The sequence below is a fragment of the Gallus gallus genome, chromosome 2 (assembly GCF_016699485.2).
Source record: "Gallus gallus isolate bGalGal1 chromosome 2, bGalGal1.mat.broiler.GRCg7b, whole genome shotgun sequence".
In the NCBI taxonomy this organism is placed as follows: Eukaryota; Metazoa; Chordata; class Aves; order Galliformes; family Phasianidae; genus Gallus; species Gallus gallus.
Genome location: NC_052533.1, coordinates 110,698,647 through 110,719,564, shown reverse-complemented (window position 1 = coordinate 110,719,564; position 20,918 = coordinate 110,698,647). Strand labels below are relative to the sequence as shown.

Genomic DNA, 20,918 nt, shown 5'->3' with positions numbered 1-20,918 from the left:
AGGCCACACCTTAAGTACGGAGTTCATTTTTAGGCCCTTCACTACAGGAAAGACATTGAGGCCCTGAAGTGTGTCCAGGCAAGGGCAGAGAAGCTGGTGATGGCTCTAGAGTACAAGTCTTGTGAGGAGCAGCTGAGGGCTCTGGAATTGTTCAGTCTGGAGAGGAGGAGGCTTGGGAGACGTTGTAGCTCTACAACTGCCTGAAAGGAGGTTGTGCTGAGGTAAGAGTCAGCCTTTTCTCCCGTGCAACTAACAATAGGACTAGAGGGAATGGCTTCAACTTGCACCAGAGGAAACGGGATATAAGGAAAAATTTCTTCTGCAGAAGAGTGGTCAGATGCTGGAATGGCCTGCCCAGAGAGCTTGGTGGAGTTACCATCCCTGGAGGTGTTAAGAAATGTTTGGATGTTGTACTAAGAGATGTGGTTTAGTGAGGATGTTATTGGTGATAGGTTGATGGTTGGACTGGATGATCTTGGAGGTCTTTTCCAACCTTGGTGATTCTATGACTGCGTGATTGCCTAATGTGTCTGTCTTTCATGTAGTTGCAGAAGAAAATTGTTTGCTTGTCTCTATATTAAATCAATACTATGTATATTTCTGTTGCTTATGTTTTAGGGGCAGAAAGATATGAAATACAATCCTTGGGCTTATTTTTTTCTTCTGTGTTTTTCTTGTAATACTAGAGGTTAGTCACAGGAAAAAAAAATCTGGTGCTTTTTGGTCCTTTTAGATTCTCAGCTGTGTAATGCCCAGGGTTACTTTGATTTCTCTAAATTTAAATTAAAAAAAAAAAATCTTTTGCTGAAGAATGCAGTGAGGACTGAGCTTTCATTTGTGTTCTACTCCCTTGGCCTCTCTAGGATCTGCTTCCTAGAGTCATCTAGGCGCCCTCTTTAAAAGGATGCCAGCTGTTTTAGTGATCTAAGTCTCTGTCTTGTGTTCCATGGGAAGGAAGCTGTGGCTTCCTTTCTGTTCCTCAAACAGGGTACTCTAAAGTGGAAAAAATAGGTTACTGGTGACTTTCCTGCTATAGACAGATACTATCGTGGTGCTTTTTATCGCTTCGTGATGACCCTTACCTTGGCATAGAGTGCCCTGGCTGTCTCTTCAGTGCCACAGGATTAATTCCTATCTCTCCACTGCTCTAGCTTGCCACGTTCTGCTGTTGGAGCAGAAGTATTAATATTAATGTATGATTTGCTGGCTGGACTGTGTGATACAAAGCCTTATATTCCGAGCTGTACTAAAAGTCAAGGGGAAAATATGACTGAGAAACATTGTAGAGACTTGAAACCTCACCACTGGTCTATACTCTGTTCATACTTTTTTCCTAATTTTTTATGACCTATGAACTGCACTGTGGAAAGGAAAACTATTTTCACAACTTCTGCTTCCTTGGAGTCTCTCTTCCTTCTCATCTCTACCCTTACTAATATTGTTTTGTATCTCTCTTGAACGCGCAGTTAGAAAATAGATGAGAGACTAGCAGCTCCATACCAGCAGGTACATTTCAAAGAGTTTGGGAATGTAAACCCTTGTAAAAATCAGCTATTTAAAATCCCAAAAGGAAATCACCTAAGAGAAATGAAATCATGTGAGGAAAGCTAGTTCAGGAGTCCTTTGTGCAGATGTGACTGGCTGAGGTCTGCTGGTGTTGTGTGCAGTATGTGAGGCAGTTAAAACAAACATGAGAGCTACAACAGAGCTTGTGTTCTGGTGTCATGCTTAACAATAAATGCTGACTGCATATGGATATAAATCATTACATTACTAGCACACCGCCTACAAAGACTAGTTAGAGATTGGAGTTTACCTAAGAATAGTGATATGCTGCCTCATGATCTCCTCCCTGAGTCCTTATTTTATGTGGTCAGTAAGACAAGACAGAACTTTGTCATCTTAACTATATTTGGACTCTTTTTTTTGGTGTGTGTGTGTGTATACATAACAAATGTGTGTTCATAATAACAAATATTCATTTGCTAACCTGAGGGTAAAAGAACCCTGATGATCTGTTTTTGAGATGTAAACTTAGCTAGATCAGTTCTGTACCTTTGTTTGTGGCTGACTGAGTTAAGTTTGGCACTGTGGGAAACTTTAAGAAAGAGAAGTAATCTTTCCCATGTTGTTCAATGACCTGAAGTTCCCATTTCAGTATGCAGTGTGCACAAATACTACATACTTTTAAAATACATTAATTTAAATGAACATAATTGGTTTCTTGCTAATTCTTCTTCACTATGCTAGTTGCCTAAATTGAGCTAGTTGTCTAAATGTGTCCGTCTGATACCTGTAGGCAATTTCTGATGTTCTTGAAGAGCGGAGTAAGTATGACATTTCACATTTAAGATATGAGGACTTTATGTAACTTTACAGTTTTAAACTTTACTAAATGAAAGCCCTTCATCTAATTGCATATGTGCAATTCAGGCTCCCCAGGTCCCTCTGTGTAGTGAAGGACCACCTGGATGCCCACAGACTGAACTGAGGAGTCAATCAAAAATGTTTCATTTGTCATTCTCCTCCTTGTGCACGGACTGCTCCATATGTGCTGAAGTTAACAACAACAAAAAAACTTAAAACACCATAATTTGCTGATATTTTCTTTTATTGGACTTCATTAGGACTGTATCACATTGCTTGTAAAGTAAAGCTTGGGCAAAAAGAAGGTATACCATAGAAAACTTAAGAACTCTGAATGTGGAATGCAGTAATTGACTGTTGTTTTTTTTGGTTCCAGCTTATTACTGATATTGAGGTAGCATCTGACTTCACTGTGACAGAAAACCTAAATTTTCAACTTCTTGCACTGAAATTTACAAGCAAACTTTGTGTCAGTCCTTCTAGAAATGTCTTTAATTTGGGATATTAGGCTATTAGACAAGTTTTAGCCACCGTGTTCTGTCTTGGGAATTTGTGCTCAATGGTAGTATGAATTAACACTTTCTGTATTAATATTGATCTTACCCTGCAGGTTTAAAAATGTTTATTGAAGTACTTGGCGTTATGCATGGACCAAAAGAAGTATGTGTCAGTGCTCTGAAGAAAGGCTATCTGTTAGCTATTTCTCCAGGTGGAGTTCGGGAAGCACTCTTTAGTGATGAAACATATGCTATTATGTGGGGTAATCGAAAGGGCTTTGCCCAGGTGGCCATTGATGCAAAAGTGGTAAGTATGATTTATCATCACAGATGAGAAGCAAAAAACGCTAACCTCTTGGTTCTTTCTTCTAGGGGAAGCTGTTTTGATTATCAAATATTTGGTGTTAGATTGCTGAGTGACATGAATACAGTCTGCTTGCTTTTGTAACTAAATTTCAAGACTTGTCTTGTTTGATAAGAAGGTTTTGGAGTCATCTAAGAATATTGTGGTTAAGAAATCCAGAGCTTAAAAGAATGAGAGGTGAAATTGAGGACAGTTCTAGATTATGAACTTGTTTTACACCTGCCTGGCTGGGGTTGTTCCAGCTCAACCTCTTACCAGAATAACTGGAAAGCAGCCACACGGTGTATTTCTATTTCTCCTCTTGTTAGAATAGGCTGTAAATCAGCAGACCTGTCTCTGCTGTTGTTGTACTCATGCTAGAGGCACTGGTGTTACGTACTGCACTGGTATTTTTGTGCTAGTGAGGGATCTTTAGGGCATACAGCAGCAGCAGAAGATGCTGCTTATTAGTGTGAACTGTTTCCTCTTCAATTCTGTCTCATATAAAGCATTGTCTGTGATCAGTAGGCATGATTATTTGTATGGGGCCAACTGTGGAATGCACATAAACACATAATATATTTGTACTGCAACTGATTTAATAACACTTTCCATTCTCTCTCATTCTATGTTTATACTTGAAAGATGATGCCTATGTCTATAGGTTTGCATACACCTAATTTGAAATGGTATCACTCCACAAGTTTTGTGCTTAAACACTGCCAAAGACAGACTACTTCAATCTCTAGATTTTATACCCAAGTAGAATATTTTTAAGACCTAATTTTAAATGGGTTTCATTTTCCACCAGGAGGAATGTAACACATTTTAAGCAGGATATTTTCAACAGATTCAGATTTTACTAATACTTTGTAATAGCATACGAAACTCCATACTTGCAATTCAACTACGCTTGTACTGCTTACATGATTTAACTGAATGTATGTTCGGTTTCCTTTCTGCACTCATAAAGATCATGCAGCTTCATTTTCCCCTACTTCATAGAGGAGATGCAGAAGAATAGGAGTAGTGTTGGAGGCAGAATGAAATTGATGGAAAAAAAAATCTGTATTGAGATTAAAGAGGAACTTTAAATCACTATTAATCACAAGTATAACTATTTGTGGAAAGAAAAATATGTCTGAACATCAGTACTGGGACCTTCAACTTCCTCAGATTGTCTCATTTTGGCAGTTTGTTTGCCAGAAATATTGTCATCTAAACCAATTTCTACAAGTGAGATGTTCCAAAGATGATGGTTCTGGAATAAGGAATTTTATTACCATTTGGTTTAGGCAGCTGCACTTCTTTAATTCTCTACAGTTGCACTGTATTATTTACAGACTTCTTTTTTTTAAACACCTTGATGCCTGTATGAAAAGTCTCATTTCTGTATGTTTTTTTTTAAAGCTTGAAAGAATATGGATGTGTGAAAATCTTAGCATTTTATGTTGATTATTTGTTACAAATTGATGTTGGAGAAAGAAATGATGTAGCAGGACCTTCCCCCTCACCTCGTTCTTGCAAATCTTGACAGCTGTTTGCAAGTTCAAAAACAGTAATAGAAGCTTGAAATAATAACACTGTTCAAACATTCATCAGCAGAAATGAATCATGGACCTGTACTGAATATGACACATCACGTGCAAAGCAAGTCAACGCAGTAGAGATGAATCAGACAAGTTTAGGGTCCCAGTCTTGCAGTTGTGCTTAAAGAATTCACAAATTAGGCAAGATTTAACCCCTGGATTCACAAATGTGAAAGCACTTCTAGACAAGAGGAGGCTTAAATGCTCCATAGGTTCTGAAATCCTGTTCTTATTTAAGAAAATGCATGTGGTGAAACCTCACAGTGTTCTCAAGGCTGAAACTTCATGGCAGAAGGTGGCAGAAGAACTTAATGAATCCTTGTTTTGCTCTCTATATGTCCTTGTCTGACAAACACTTTTGAATTTGGTTTGTGTGTTGGGTTTAAGTGAGGTAGCGGTTTTTTAGATAGTGTTATCTTCATTAAATTCTTAATATGTTTTTTCCCTCCTAGCCCATCATTCCTATGTTTACACAAAATGTTCGAGAAGGCATTAGGACATTAGGAGGAATAAGTAAGATATTTTATATTTTTTTTGTAGTTTATTTTTCCATATGTGTTTAGCCTATCTTTGTAGAAATAATCCCATATAGATTTGAGAGTTGACGGAGCCTTATTTCTCGAGGTTTACTTGCCAGTGCAATTCAGGGACATGACCAGGATTTATTGTCAGCATTAAATGTGGTATTAGCTCATCTCAGTCACTCTCAATGTGACAATGTGCTTTCATAAAGAAGTAGAAGAAAGGAAAAAAAGCAGGCAGAAAAAGGCAGATAGGTTTTGAATATTGTTTTGCTCTGCTGATAAGAAGCAAAGGTTTGCAGATGACAGTTCCTTTAAATAACCTCTTAAAGCTCTGTGCTTGCACTTAAACTTTATAACATTTGAAACCTATTTCATCCATATTTGTTATACAGTGCAGCGCTAAATCTGTAGTTCTGCACAAATTTGTGTTTGCTTGCTCTTTCCTTGTCCTTTTTGGGAGTTCTGGTACACTAATAGATGGGTATATGTCTGAAGAGCCCACCTCTGAGATGGTTGTGTCTGCATCTCTGCTGATCTGACAGTGCTAGCTCTTCCCTTGCCCCCCTGCTATTTTGTGTGTGTGTGTGTGTGTGTGTGTGTGTCTTCCAACTTGCTATCAGAAAGAGCCTGAATAGTCTCTTCCGTACAGCATGCTCTGTTTCAAATTATGACATCATCATTTTCATCAAAGGTCTGCAGGACGAAACAATTCCATTTCTCATCCTCTCTAATTAAAAGCTGAATATTGGATGGAGAAAGCCCAGACATCAAATATAGGCATACAGAATGATTCACACATTCTTTATGATGTTCTACAAAAATTAACAGCATTGTAACTGTTTTCAGGAGAATCTTTCCAAACTGAAAGAGGCTTTAGCCAGAAAGATAGATGCTACTTTTATTCCATAGCAGAGGTGGTAGAGTTGATTAGAATTAGCTAGAGAGGTCCTAATTCTGTTGATTGCTGGAGACATTACTCTGGTTTTGATGGTTTTGCAATATTCTTTGTTTTTGGTTTTTTTTTCTTTTTAGGTTGTATACAGAATAATTGACATTTCAATCACTAAGATTTTATTTTTTTTAATGTAAGAGAAGTAGCACCCCTTTTACCAGACTGCTGTTCTGGTAGCATTTAGAATAGATGCTTAGGAAGTGACATGAGGAAGAACTGCCCTCATAAAACTGATAGTAATACCAGTTTTTCTTCTGTTTGTTTGTTTTTCTTTTCCCCTGTGTAGTGTTTCACTCTAAAAAGTGTGTGATCTCTTCAGCTCAGTATTTAGCACAGCTACCTTATTGGTACATAAGACTTTCTGATCCTTTAGACCTCAGTGGGACTGAACAAAACAGTCTTACACTAATAACAGTTTGGTGGGCTAACCTGTAAAATTAGCTAAATGGTAACCTGTATTGGGTAGTATTCCCAGCTACTTCCCTATAGAGCTACTGAATTTTCTTCTGCTTTGATCTCTTTGCAGCTATTCTTTCGGGGGGGATGTTTCACTCTAAGTGAGTTTGGAAGCAAGTCTTATGTTAGTGTTAATGCAGCCTTTGGGAAATGAAAGCCAAGAGTAGAACAGTACTTGAGACGGCATGCTTGAGAATCTGGGTCATGGGCTGGATTACTCAACAAGCCAGTTTCAGTTTTAAAACATGATGGGAAAAAAAAAATTGCAGAGTAATCTCAGTCTCTCTCTTTCCCCTTTCTTCCCTTTATTTCTCCCCCACTCCTTTTGTTCTCTTTTCCTCCCCTCCTCCCTGTTTTTTTTTTTTTAACCTTAGAAATATTTAGGAAACTGTATGAACGTATAAGATTGCCAATAGTTCCTATGTACGGCTGGTTTCCAGTCAAGTTTCGTACGTTTATCGGAGAACCCATTCCATATGATCCAAATATAACTGCTGAGGAACTGACTGCGAAGGTAAGATAGATCTACATGTAAATATATATTTTAAATATTGACTGTTCTGATTGCAAACACTAAAATATTCTTGTCAGGATAATGATTTCTGCCATAGAGGTAGTTGAAGAAGTTGATGGAATTTGTGCTAAACTTTGGACTTGCTTAACTTCCAGTGCCCCTTTGCAGTGCTGTCTTTTATTAGTACATCGTGCAAATGTTCTTGGCCTTTTAATGTCAATCCTACTCTTTATAAGCTTCAAGAAACATCTTGCTTTAGAGACTAAGGAAGTTCAGTCACCTAAGATTACCCTGGGGTGGTTAAAAAAAAACACGTCATGTTCAGTTCACCCAGGGAAAGTGTTCCAGATCATTTAAAAAGTTCCCAGTGAAGTCTTTCAAATATAGCAAATCTGTGGCCACAGACTGTTGATATTCCATAGAGAAAATAAAAACAATAAAAGCCATGTAATTTCATGGTTTTGTACAGTCTGTTTCGATTTCCGTTTCCTCTAATTTCTCTCCCAACAAATGTATTTTAGAATGTTCACATCCTTCAGATCTATGTGGTTTGTTGAGTTAATTGTGAGGTCGTCATATTCATTCAGCTTAGGAATGGATTTCACAGCGCAGAGATACGAGTCAGATAAGTGTGGGTGTGGAGCAGTCAGATTGAGGCGGCCAAAACAGCCGTGTTTGAAAGCTTCACAGTGGGTCATTTTTAGCATTCTGAAAACTTCACCTGAGAGAAAGGGCAAGTATTGATTCAGTTATCTGTCATCGCCTGCTTATCCTCTGATTAGATCTCTGCAAAACGAAACCTTTAAATGTTACTCTACATTGTCTTGTTTGTGGAGAACTGAGTGCATCTTTTGGGAGTTCAGTCTGGCAGAGTCTCTCAGAGAAGTGCTGGTTTGCAGGAGGAAGGTGTTTGAATCACTTGCAGCCATGCTTTAGAGACTTACTTTTGAACTTGCACCAAGGATCACTTTTCTCCTTGTTGAATGCAAGAGGTCTCTGTTCTGTCTCTGGCCTTAAGAGTTTAACAGTCTGTGCTTCTGTAGGCAAAACAGAAAAGTTACTGTTACCTCACTCTAACTTTTTCTTATTGCTCTGTTTTCCAGTGTTCCCCACAGAGCTATTATATAACAGAATGGCTGCTATTAACTTCTTGGCCTGCTACGTTTCTGAGTGAAAGTACTGTCAATATACAGTATTTTAGCTATGATCTAAGCATACTTTACTGGACCAGCTACTTCAGGGGACTTAAATGCAGCCAAGACACAACTGTGTTTCCAGTGCTGCTTATGAGTTAGTGTAGAAGCAAGCTTCCTACATACTGAAGGTATTACTGACGCAAACCTGGGCATAGACAGCAGTTTCAGGGTGGCAGTAATACACAGATACTGACATGCATTACAGATCTAGGTCTCTTCGGTAGTTTACTTCATCATCATTTTACTATTGCGTATCACTAATAGAGCTTGTGAACACAGCTACCAGAGATAAAAGTTAATTGTGTTCTGGTTTGTTTCCCAGCAGTGATCCCACAGACACATCATGTGGGTTGAAATAATACTGAAAAACAGCATTGTCTACTTGCAGAAGTTCTCCAATATTTGCAAAGATGAAAAGATCCTAGAAATTATGTTAATGTGTGAACAATGTAAAGATGACCCCAGGCTTTTCTCTTTCCTTGCAGACAAAAGCAGCACTCCAGGCTCTAATAACCAAACATCAGAAAATACCAGGAAATATACTGAGGGCTTTAATGGAACGATTTCAAACACGACAGAAAGAAGACTAAGGTCTTCTGAGTAAGCTACTATTTAGTTATGATATTCTTAAAGTCATATTAATAACTTATTCATTTTTCCAATAATAGTTTTTAAATACTGTCCTAATGATGTTGTTGTATATTTTAAGATATGAGACATTTTTTCCCTTGTCCAGTACCAGGCTTGGAAAACACAAACTTTAAGTAATTGCTAATGAGGTAAACTTAACTTTTGACAAACACATTCCTACATTGAAAATGTTTATGCAAAAATGACACTGCAAGTCTTTATATGTTCATTTTCTTGTCTTTCTTTATTCCTTCTATTTCTTTTCACCCCCCCACTCCCATAGTTGTTGCTTAACCTGGATGTTAGGTCCACTATAGAGCTTAAGTCTCACTGTTTTGATCATTACCACTGCAACTAGCATTTGTAGGCCAGGTTAACTCTGCAGCTGTTTTCATCAGTGAAAACTTTCTTCAGGTTGTTACTTCCCTGCTGATCAAAAATCTGTTGCTGATGGAAGCAGTTAATTTTCAGTGGCCTGCAGAACCACTAGATATGACTGTAAAACCTGAGATGGAAAATGTTCCGTTTTACTGGGTTTGTTCAGAAAGTATTTGCATGAGTAGAGAGTGAAAGAAGTGCAGCGAACAAAGAAAATTCGTTACAGAAACCACTCTGGTGTAGAGTGAATCACAGCCCTGCAGCTTGGCCACTATTTCAAGCTGATCCATAATGGATATTTACCTTCAGGTATAGCGTTGTCAGTGACTGAATACTCACTGATTCTAAGTCTACAGGTTCTTTGAACAAGTGAACCAAGCACTTACACTTTAGGAAATGGAAATGAGATTAGTATTTTGTAATACAAGTTCAGAATGCTTTATTGTAAAGGAAATTAAAAACGAATACAACACTCCTTTAAAAGGTGATAGTTCTTTTCAAAAACAAGGTGCATATATATATAGTATATATGTAAACTGTTCAACCTCCATATTTTTCAAACATAGTTTTTGTAAGTTATTAAATCAGACTTGAGAGGGAAACTGTATACTTTGATTAAGTCAAAACAATGGAATGAACAGGAAGGAGTTGTAGAATTGGGCTTTTCTGCATTTACAGTAAATTACTTTTTTTTTTTTAATTTAACTAAAACCTACATTTTTTTTTACTGTCGAGATAGAAAATGCCTGACATGTTTCCTCTGATTGGCAGCGAGCGTAATCTACAGTCCTTAAATTAGTATCTGAGAACTCTTTATTTTTGGGATGAGGATCAATTCCTTAAAGAAAGCCAAAAAAGGTTATTCTCTTATTATGTGGTCTTTTTTCAATAGTGTTGGGTTTTCACTTTTTCTTTAAAAGAAAAAAAAAAAACAAATGAAGAAAACAACCAACTATTTTTAAAAAAGCAGTTGTATAGAAATTAGTATCTACTCCCCTAAACACCTGAGCACATGCTCTGGTTTGCACTCCTTAAACTGAACAACAGTGGGATTACATAACTGCACGTAGATGATAGCCTACATTAGAATAATATCACAGTATGAAGTGATATTCTTAGAGTCTATGGTTTGGAAAACCCCAAAAGATTACTTGTTTTATAATGTTACTTGATACCAAAAGCCTTCTGTGTGGTGCTGAATTAAGTTTTTTGAAGCTTGGGTAAGAATCACGTTATATTAAAGCAAGTGCCCATTCTGAAGCTCTGCAAACGAATTAGATTTTATTTAAAGGCAAGATTATCCTTCAACTTTAGAAGAATTTATTTCAAAAACATAGTGTTAACACTGTGTATCATTAAAACTGATGTATGAATGAATGTACCTTTTGTGATCAGAGACTTTGTAAAAATTTGTTTTGCTAAACGTTGGATGTTTTGATGCAATTTTTGTCCCTTTAAATTTTGAAAGTTGAGTATGACAAATGAAGGACAGTATTGGTACTCGTTAATTGTTCAAATTTGTATAGGCCTTTTGTATTTATTTCTATATATAAAATTGTATAGAAGACACCTTTCAAATAAAATTGACAGTTGGAACAGGTTCTGAGGTTTCATGTTGTGTTTGAACTAAACAAAATTATTCATGGCCTGCACTGTTGAACCTGTAGGGGTTTTGAGGTATTTGTAATATTCTTGGTAAGCTATTACTGCCTAGTATCTGAATAAGGGGTAGAAGGATCCAAGCCCACGAAGGAATGAATTACAGAAAAAGTAATTGAGACAACAGTGGAAAATGGGACAAAAGTCATGTGAGGAATAAGGTCTGAGTTCTAATAGTTGTATTCGATTCTGCAGGAGGCCTTAAGAGGCACTGCAATACCACTGTGGTTACATTTAAGATCCCGTGATAGAAAGTAAGTCATAAAAGTCACTAATAAGATTTATTTGTACATATTGGGTGTTTAAACGATTATCTACACTTTTTCATTGAAAAAGGGGGGGCAGATCCGTAGACTCGTACAAATAAGATTGGAGTCCTTTTAGCTGATTTAGTTCACTGTGTGTTAGGCAGAAGTATTAAAAGGAAATTTGCAAAGCATTAAACTAGACTACTAATTACCTGATTAGCCTTTGGGTAGGCTGAAGACTTTCCAGGTTTCTCTGTGGAAACAGCACAACCAGGATGTGCCTTTTTAGATTGTTTGGAAGTAGAAATGGAACCACTACAGTACAGGTATTTGTCATTATTTCTCAGCAAGATAACAAGCCTCCTACTGGCCAGTTTACTATCCTGTTGTGTAATAGCAGAGCCCAGCCTGAACATCTATTATTAGGCTGCTTTCATATGAAATTAATCACAGCTAATGCAAACTAGAGCACTTAATCAGCATTGTCAACACAATTGTGTGGCTCATCTTGTATTGGATTTGCTGTACAAGTATACCATTATGTTGCTTCATCCTGTTACAGTCTGAAGAGAAAGATGCAACTATGGTGACACTTCAGTCAGCTCTGCAGTGCTTAATCCCTATTAAATCTGTCATAGATACTAACTTGGCTTTTTTTTGTTATTTTTGCACCAAAACAAACAAACAAACAAAAAAAAACCCACACATATCAAAAGCAGCGAAATTGCTGTATGAGCATTATCATGGAAAACACATAGTAAGAAAGGTACTCTCCTAAACATTTCGGCTACAAGTTCATGAGGCTATCTGATGTCACTTATCTTCTTAGTTCCTTTGACTTTGCATCTACAAAGGTCTTCAACAATACAGATCAGTGATGCTAGTACTTTTTTCATTATTTTTTTTTAAACTCATAAAATGAATGATAGTCTCAAAGCAAATTACTCTTCTCATCTTGAGTTATTAGCAGTATTTACTTGCCTGCTCTTATTGAATAGTTTTGTTTTGCACAGACTACTAGTATCTTGACTTTTGGTCACTACATCCATTCAGTTCACGTCACATGCTCCTTCCTAAAACCTCTTTAGATTGTTGTACTGATCTTTCCACATCAGAAAATTGATCAATTAAAAAATGTAATAGACTTCCAAATTGTAGGATGTATTTGTTTTTAAACAGACTTTTCTATACTTTGTCTCCCTTGTGTGTGTGAAACATTTCATGTAGTTGGGATGCCAACTGGAATTAACATCAGTCTGCACATACAAGGTAAAGGCAGTATTTTTCTCCCCTTCTGTGAAGCTGAATCAGCTGTTATAGAGCAGAACCTATTCTACCAGGCTTTGTGTTGCAGTCACCACATCTAAACAAGACCACTTAATTTCATTTAGGTATTTCTGTCTAATACACACAGTAAACAGAATTGAGTCCTGTTGCAGCTACGCCTGTTCTTCGTGTATCCTAGACTGGGTTTTTCTCTTTCCTTTTTGCAGTATTGGTTTCATGTGTTTGGGTCTTTGTGCTCAGAGCAGCTCCAGGCTTCCTTTGGTTACTTCTTACGCAGGAGCAAAAATACAGAACCCAATAAGCATTTGTTAGTTCTCTTTTTGATCTATTTGAAGTCTACCATGGATACCTAGAAGTGTTTCTGAGCTTCTGTCGCAACCTTTGTGATAGAGCTGCCAGCTCTCTGGGTGTTTCTTTAATGGTCAGATTTCCTTACAGTATGAAAACTACTTTTCTAATGGATCCACCAAAATTTAAAAGTGCTTTGTCCTTTCTGAAGTGGATTAGTTTTCTGTTGTCTATTGTAGATGGGATTAATTTTCTAAGCTAGCTAGCACAGCAGTCAAAGGCTTGCTTAGCTGATTTTTTTTTTTCTTTTTTCTTTTGGCTGCAGATTTTCACATTCCAGACAAACTTTTTGGCATGTTGATCTTGCTTTGTGAGAACAACCTTGAGGGAAGAGGCTTCTTGTAACTTGGCCCAGTCTCTGTAGTTAGTAATGAAAAATACAAAACGACCCACAAATGAAACAATCGCACCCTGACACCAGTCTAATTCTGGAATGCTAATTCTGGACAATCTTGTGTCAGATTTTATAGAAGTAAAACTGCCTTGGCCTTTTTAATCCTTGCAAAGACCTGCTGCTGGCAGCTCTGGTGTTTCTAGGGCTAAACTTGCCATCTGAGTTGAGCAAGGGTGGGGAACTTTTGGATGAAGCGTTCTCAGAAGTGTTCAGCAGCCCTGAGGGCCTGTCGGGAGCATGGTAAAAAACAGTGAACTCTAATGGAAGATAGCTAGTAGTCAGTCCCATAGTGGATTTACTCATCTGGGAGTAGGACATCAAGGATTGCTGTAGCCCACTGCAATCCAGCTATCAGGCATGCTTCCTACCAAATTCCTCTCTCCACCACTAGTGTTTAGTGGCTCAGGTATCCTCAGATATCTTCCTCAGATACAATTTAACAGGCACTAGAAATTACAGCTGGGGAGCTGATTCAGTCAAATCCCAGTCTTTGTGCACATACTACCACCACACTTAACGATTCTCCTAAGAGCAAACCTTACAAGGGAAGCCTGCTGACAATTAAAAAAGCTTTATATAAAAGAGCCTCTGGAATGTTGTGTCATACATATGGTATCCACTAATACTGTTTCTGGGAGGTGATAAGGTTTCCACATTGCAGCTACAATGGATGAACTGGCAGACGCTCTTAACACTGTGCAAGTTATTCAACCCTTCTGGTGGAGCATTTGGGTTGTGTGTAGACCTGAAGTTGTGCTGATCTCACCAGTTTCAACTTGCTTCGGTTACTCCATGCGCAGTGCCTCTAACTTAGTTCAGCTCTGCAGAGCTTTCCTTGTGATACTGGATGTATGGTTTGGCAAACCATTGGAAGTTTGCTTTTGTTGCTGTCTGCTAAAAGGTACAGAGAACTCAGCATGTAGGCAGCTAAGCACCTACCAGTGTGCAGCAACACATATAACAGAGCAGTGGGAGTAGAGAGATGACCTAAAGGGGCAGACAGAAAATCTCAGCCAACAGAGTGCATTTATCTCTCTTTTTTAAGAAAAATTAAGTATTTTTGTTGTTGTTGTTTCTTGCCTCTTAACTTGTTCTGACCATTAATGGCTACAGGACCAGATACTAGCTAATCTTATTACTTACCAAGCACCATGTCTACATTTGTATGTGCATGATCCCGTTTCTTCTGTATAAACAGGAATCTGGAACTTACTTCAGCTGCTGTTGCAAGAGAAACAGCAGACCATTATTATTCGATCTACCCGCTGCTTTGAGAATGTCAAGATGGTATCTTTCATACTTGCTTTGTCATTATTCTGCTTAATCATTTTTTTATCAGCCTGTGGACTAAGTAGTTTCTGTAGATGTGCTGATTTCTAATAGAACTTCTCTTCAAACCAGACAGCAAAACATGAGCTGTACCATGACAGCAAGCAAGTGGTTCCTGGGGCCCAAGTTTCAGATGTTCATACAGATTTCCTACAGTGTAGGAGCTAACTGTATAGGAATGTTTTTTTTTATCAGCTGGAAGTTGCACCTCTGGAGAACTTGGGCCCCATTTCCAATGTCTAAAATGGACAACATCCACATTAGCAGCATGCTAGCATTCAGACAAATAAAGCCTGGAACTCTCAGGACCCAAAGCAGCATTTCCACTTCAACAAATACTTGCAGTACTGATTTTCCTGAGCTACACAGTAACACACAAAGGAATAGCAGGTTTGACAATGGGGGAAACCCATTGTGAGCTATCAATTTCACCCAGAGAGAGGCAGGACCACTTTAAAAAGACCAATACTCTTTTTGGGGTTGTTCTTCAGAAGGAGCTTTGCCTCCTTGGCAAGCTGTCCTGTTTCACCAGTCGCTGCTCATGCTTTCCAGGCAGTGTGCCAAGCAAGAGATGACAGAGGAGACATGAAGAAGGAAAGCATACAAACTTGTGGTATCAGCCTTTTTATGACAAGATGAGGATGTGCTACCTCAAATTCAATCAGATTTGATAATAAATTACTGGGAACAGCTCCTATTTTGCAACCAGGGAGAGCAAAAGACGTTTGGCTGTACATCAGTAGGCTGCATCAAGAGAAGGTGGAAGTGATTCATCCCAATGTAAATGCCCTGCTGCTGGGGTGGAGTGAAATCAATTTGAAGAGGTTCAGCAGGTGGTGGCAGCTCGCTGAAGTAAATAAATCAAATGAAGAAAACATGACTGTTCCCAGGTAATTAATATGCTGGCAATCAAAGTTTCCCTTCCTGAGATCCCATACTGCTCTGTGCATCTGCTGAATTTACCTTTTCTTGCAGTGGAAAAAGCTGAAAGTTGATTTCTCCCAGCAATTCACTGGCCTTACAAGAACCCGTGAGAAATGGGAACTTGATCCTGCACAGGGGGCTGACTTGTTTTCCTTGCTTTTTGTCCTTTCATTTTTGTTCTTACCATTTGCTCCTTTGCTTAGCAAGCAGTGTTGCCCCTCACCAATTTCTGCTGCCCCCAGCACTGAAATGGATTAATATTCAGCAATAATTCTTAGGTTTGAAAAGCTGTAAAGTGCAAGATGGCTCAGTGTTGCTCAGATACTGCAGTTGTTCCTTTTTTTAAGATGAAAAAAAAAAAACCAAACACCAACAACCAAAAAACTTGTCTTATATGCCCAGTCTGCAATGACCTTTGCCTTCTGGATGCTTGTTTCACACTTACCAATACAGAAGCAATAACTGCTAGCATGGAATAAAAACCAATACTGCTTTGCCTTTGTGGGCATCTAAGGGCAAACAAAGGAAGGATCTTTGCATGGGGAAGCTTACAGTGTGAACATTTTGCCTTTTTTTTGGCTTTTCTTTTTTTTCCCCTCAGGCATATTGGCTGAAAGTTTGCAGCCAGTGTTTCTGATGTCAGAAACAATGAGGGCATGAGAATTTAAAAGCATTGCTGCCTTGGCGTGAATGGAAAACCACACTGCTGAAGCAGAGGTTATTCCTCTGAATACTTCAGCTGAGCTTCTCAGGGCTTTAATACCAAATCCTGTGTTTGTGTCCTGACAGGGTATAGGAGGAGCTCCAGTCAAGGCTGCATACCAGTTAAAACAGCAGCGATGCGAAGTGGCACAGAGGGAGCAAGCTATTCACACAGCTTGATGTGGACTGAAAAAGCCAGCATGGGAGGGGCCTTCGTTGCAGAATAACTTAAATCTGAACATTTGGAGCCCAGAAAGAATCAGGAGACAGCACACGCCCTCTCGATGCGCAGGCAGCAGCTGGTGGTGTCCAGCTCCATTTCTCACTTTCCCCATCATGCCAGACAGGCTGCGTGTCTCCTCTCTGGCTTTCCCTTCTCCTTCTGCATGACTGGACCTGGACACTTGCAACTTCACCTCTGGGCACTGTCTTTGTGTATTTGTCCCTAAATCAGGCAATTGTAAGAGAAATAACTAAGAGATCTTGAAACCAGAAGCTTCTCTCTTTCTTCCTGCTGCACCAGGTGCCTGGTAAAGTAAACAAGTAAATCATCTATCAAGAGATCTGGCTTCCTGTGTGAATTCAAATGGCACCTCTTCAGAACCTCTTTTGAATCGAGATAGTAGATAATGCAGAGCAAATTATTGCTTCTGATAACTCAGGTTTCAGAGAAATGTCAGATAAATTCTTCAAGGCAAGCCGTAATGAACACAAGGCTTTTATGTTCTTCCAAGATTTTTTGTTTTTCTCTAAGGCTGCCCTGTTTTTTCTTCTTCATCCCTTAGGAAGTAGGAGAGCTATGATCTCAAAATATGTTGCATGTGTGCACAGAAGAAAAAGTACTCCAAAGGATAAAAGTGCTACCGAACACTTCCCTTCCTACTTCAGTTCTGCTTCAGGCAGGAATAGAAGGAGAGTGCATTATCTCTGTGCACAGGAAGAAGCATCCTGTAGCATAGAATGCTGGTAAAATGAATTATCTATGCAAGAAAAGTTAATTAAAGAAGAGGTTTTGTGAGATCTGTATTCTAAACAATATTAAAATAAGCTGAGTTCAACTTTCTCATGTCCCGCTTGTATGCACTGCCAGGGAAATGACATACTGGACTGGGAATACATTGCAGTGACTTCTCAGCCACAGCTCAGGGAGCGGTGTGTCATACCAGATCATCAGCCCATTTCACTACATAAACCAAGGCACGCACTGGTGTGGACTGCTTCAGATCATGGGTAAACATTCCCACAGCACAACGTGCCTTTATGCAGTTGCATCGGGTTGAGTGGCAGATAACGAATGCAGACCATCACCAATGCCCTCATGCTCAGCAGGAGACACAAGAAACTGTCAGGTGGGCAGAAGCCACAGGTGACATCACGTAGGCGATGGGGTAGCTGGATGGGACAGCAGCAGAAGCCTTCCTTTTGGTTCCCTGCCTTCCAGCCCACATTTTAAGTTCTTAACATGATGAAGAGGAAAAGCAGTGTGTCAGAGGTCCATCCGAGCTCTGAAAGTGAATCTGGGCAGCACTCTTTGGGTCTTTCCAAGAACATTTCTCATTCAATTGCAAATTTTGTGAAGATATCTGATTCTAGTAATCCCTACAGGGAAACCAAAGATGGAAGTTTTGCTTTGTAATTCTTTCTGTAACAAAGCCTCATGGAGGTGTTCTACAGGCAAGATAAATTACTTTATATGCGAGATTAATGTGCCACTTCAATGAAATCCTGACTCGTTAGGGTGTTGAAGAAGATATTATCACAGAAATAGGGGGGATGCATCACCCAGCATAGAGTTATAGGTTGGGATAAGGTGATGAGTCTTAACTTAAAAAATTACTAACAATAGATAAATGGAATTGGATAGCTCTAACTTCAAAGGTTGGATAGGTCAGATTTTAAAGCAAAAGCCCACCTAGAGGCTAAACTTGACTAATTGGCTACAAGTCACACATAGGAGTTTGTGTCACATTAAAGAAAGACAGGACCATAAGGCGCATTTATTCCAAATTGCCAGTGCTGTGGTGCTGCTGTTGGCTGGGGCAGAGCTGCAACCCCTCGGTGAGCAGTAGAGCTTCTCACAGGAGACAAACCAGCCCATTTCTCCTCCATCTTATCACACCGCTGAACTTAAACTTCAACCTCGTTTTTCCCTTACACACTCATGGAACACTGTGCTGTGTGCACTGCTCACGTGATATTTCCTCATTTTTAATATATACTTTTAAACGCTATATTTTATTTCATTTTTTTAGATATGGCGATATGAGCTAAGTGAAGTGGCATATCAAAGTCAAAGAATTTGTATGTCAGCACAATGGACCCTGGGATGAAGCTGGAGGCAAATGGTGACACAGGATACCTACTAGAGCACTCTGAGCAACCAGAGGAGCTGATCTGTGGACAAGGTTCCTGCTGCTATCAGGACGCTGGTAGGACACTCCTGAGGACACGAGACCCCTGGCCAAATGCCACATAGGCACAAGGTAACCTCATAGCTCCTCTCCCACTGCTGTGCTGGCATGGAAGGCTGGAATCGGAATCACTGTGAGAAGGTGACAGCATTTGAAATGAAAACTCAGATGTACCAGATGGCAAGCGTAGCCCCAAGCAAAAGCAGATCCCCAAAGGAAGGCACAAAAACAAATACCAAACAGGCCTTTAAAGTAAATGAGCAAACAAACAAACAAAAAGAGAAAGCCTTAAAGGGAAATTCTTGAAAAAGTTACAAAATCATCTGAGAAAAAAGAAAGATAGGTAGGAACGAATGTGCAATAAGGAAGGTGTGCTTTGCATAATGCTGCCCACTCCATCTGAAGGAGCCTCCAGATGTTCCCTGTTACTCTCATGTGACTGCGAGTTGTGAAATAGCTGGTGTGCTGTGAAGTGAGAAAATCAACGCTGTGTTCTAGGCAGCCTCTGATATCAGGGGAACAGCAGAATTACCTATTTGGTAGAGTTTCCTTCAGAGCGGGTTTCAGAATTAGCTCATCACTCACGACAACACATTCACAGGGAGATGTGAGTTTTCTCCTCAGGAAAAAGCAGCTGGCGGATGCAGCAGTCAAAGCCTATTTTTCCAAAAGCAGCCTCTAATCCCACTGAACACTGAGACGCTGTGAGTATTCAGTCTGAAAAATAAGGGCTGCAATTTTCAGAGCTGCTGAGCATTGCTGGGTCCCATCTGAGAGTGCTGGAACTGCAGGCCCTGACCACCCTTCAGAATGATGCCAGAGCAAGCTCCACCTGAACCACTCATTCCCCCCAGACATCATTGCCCAGTGATTTCTTATTGCTGATTTTAGGTGGAAACGAGCATCCCTGCTGAGCATGTTGTGAGCCCAGAGCCTCAGTGCCAATCTAAGTCAGAAATAGATGGGGACGTCCAACAGGAAAGGCAGATGCTTCTGGCACCAGGCCCATGCTCAGACAACTTTCCCCTTTTTATTTGAGACTTTATTTATTTATTTTGCTGCAGTGGAATCGATCAAATTCCAAATCCGTGTTAACTTTACAGACACCAAAAATTTAAAATCAATATAAGGTTAACTTGATTAAAACTTTGAGATTGCTTGGAGAAGAATCGCAGGAGTCCACGTATCAGTAATAATCCATTCGCTCAGTTTCCTTCTTTATAATAACAGAGTACATAAGCTTATCCTTCCATGTTTTGGGACATCATTGTTGAATTGCTGTCTCTCTCTGCGGTGATCTGCTTGGTTAACAGTACAAGTCCTGTGAGCACATATGGCAGTAATACAATGGTTGGTAACACTTACTGTGCTTATTGGTGTGCTCAGGGCAGTACAGCTTATGCTCACAGCACTTAATTAGAACCTGACTGAAAAGAAATGGCTTGATTGCTGGAAGACTACTAAGAATAAGTCTTCAGTTTTGTATATAGCTTCCTATGAATGAGAAATCTTTCCAACTGGGAAAAATCAAGTGCTTAAGAACAAATGTGAAGTCTACGATGTGCATGAGCTGGTGTGCCTGACCACCAGCATCTGAAGTGCTGCCACCACAAAGAAAGTGTGCAATATAAGCACTTTCCTACTTTCCTGTCTCACTTCTATAGCACAGAATTTAGGGAAGAAATGTGTTTTATAGCTGTGCAGTACACAGGAGAAGAACTGTCCATCTCTGGTCGACCTATCCAAGATTCCCATTGTGGTGGCAGGAAGACACAGCTCCTTCCCATACAAACAGATCTCTGTGTATTTTATGAGCTATGTTAGCTGCTCATATGAACTAAGTAGGAGAAAAAACATACTTGGATAATTTTGCCAAGGCACTTGGGGCTTTTATTACCAAGTCTTTCTATTTAGTTTCTCAGCATGTTTTTCTACAGGAACCATAGCAATTTCTTTCTCTCTCTCTCTCTCTCTTTTTTTTTTTTTTAAGTCAGAAGAAGTGAGAACTGCTCTGAATAAGCACTGTTCAAGCAGCCTGTAAAAATTTCTCCACTTTTTTCCTTTATTAAGAATCTATTTAAGCCGTCTGTTATCATTGTTTAGCTTAAAAAGAAACTGCTTTGCTTCTTACATGTCAAAAGCTTACATTAAAAGCATCCTGGGAAGGCTA

General features: G+C 39.3%; 1 protein-coding gene across 9 annotated transcripts in view; it reads left to right on the top strand.

Moving 5' to 3' along the window:
- The window catches only part of TMEM68 (transmembrane protein 68), a 29,623-nt gene extending 8,705 nt beyond the window's left edge, over positions 1–20,918 (top strand). For 3 of the 9 annotated variants that reach the window (XR_006935799.1, XR_006935798.1, XR_006935796.1), the window contains 6 exons: positions 2,978–3,171; positions 5,249–5,309; positions 7,103–7,242; positions 8,924–9,038; positions 16,425–17,686; positions 18,590–20,918. Coding sequence is in view for 5 of the 9 variants with exons in the window: in XM_046925319.1 (XP_046781275.1) it covers positions 2,978–3,171; positions 5,249–5,309; positions 7,103–7,242; positions 8,924–9,028 (500 nt within the window). In the remaining 4 variants the exon portion in view is untranslated. Of the gene's footprint in view, positions 1–2,977; positions 3,172–5,248; positions 5,310–7,102; positions 7,243–8,923; positions 11,047–15,263; positions 15,602–16,424; positions 17,687–18,589 lie in introns of those variants that run through there. The other 6 variants (XM_046925320.1, XM_046925318.1, NM_001031021.3 and 3 more) reach the window with 3 other exon arrangements.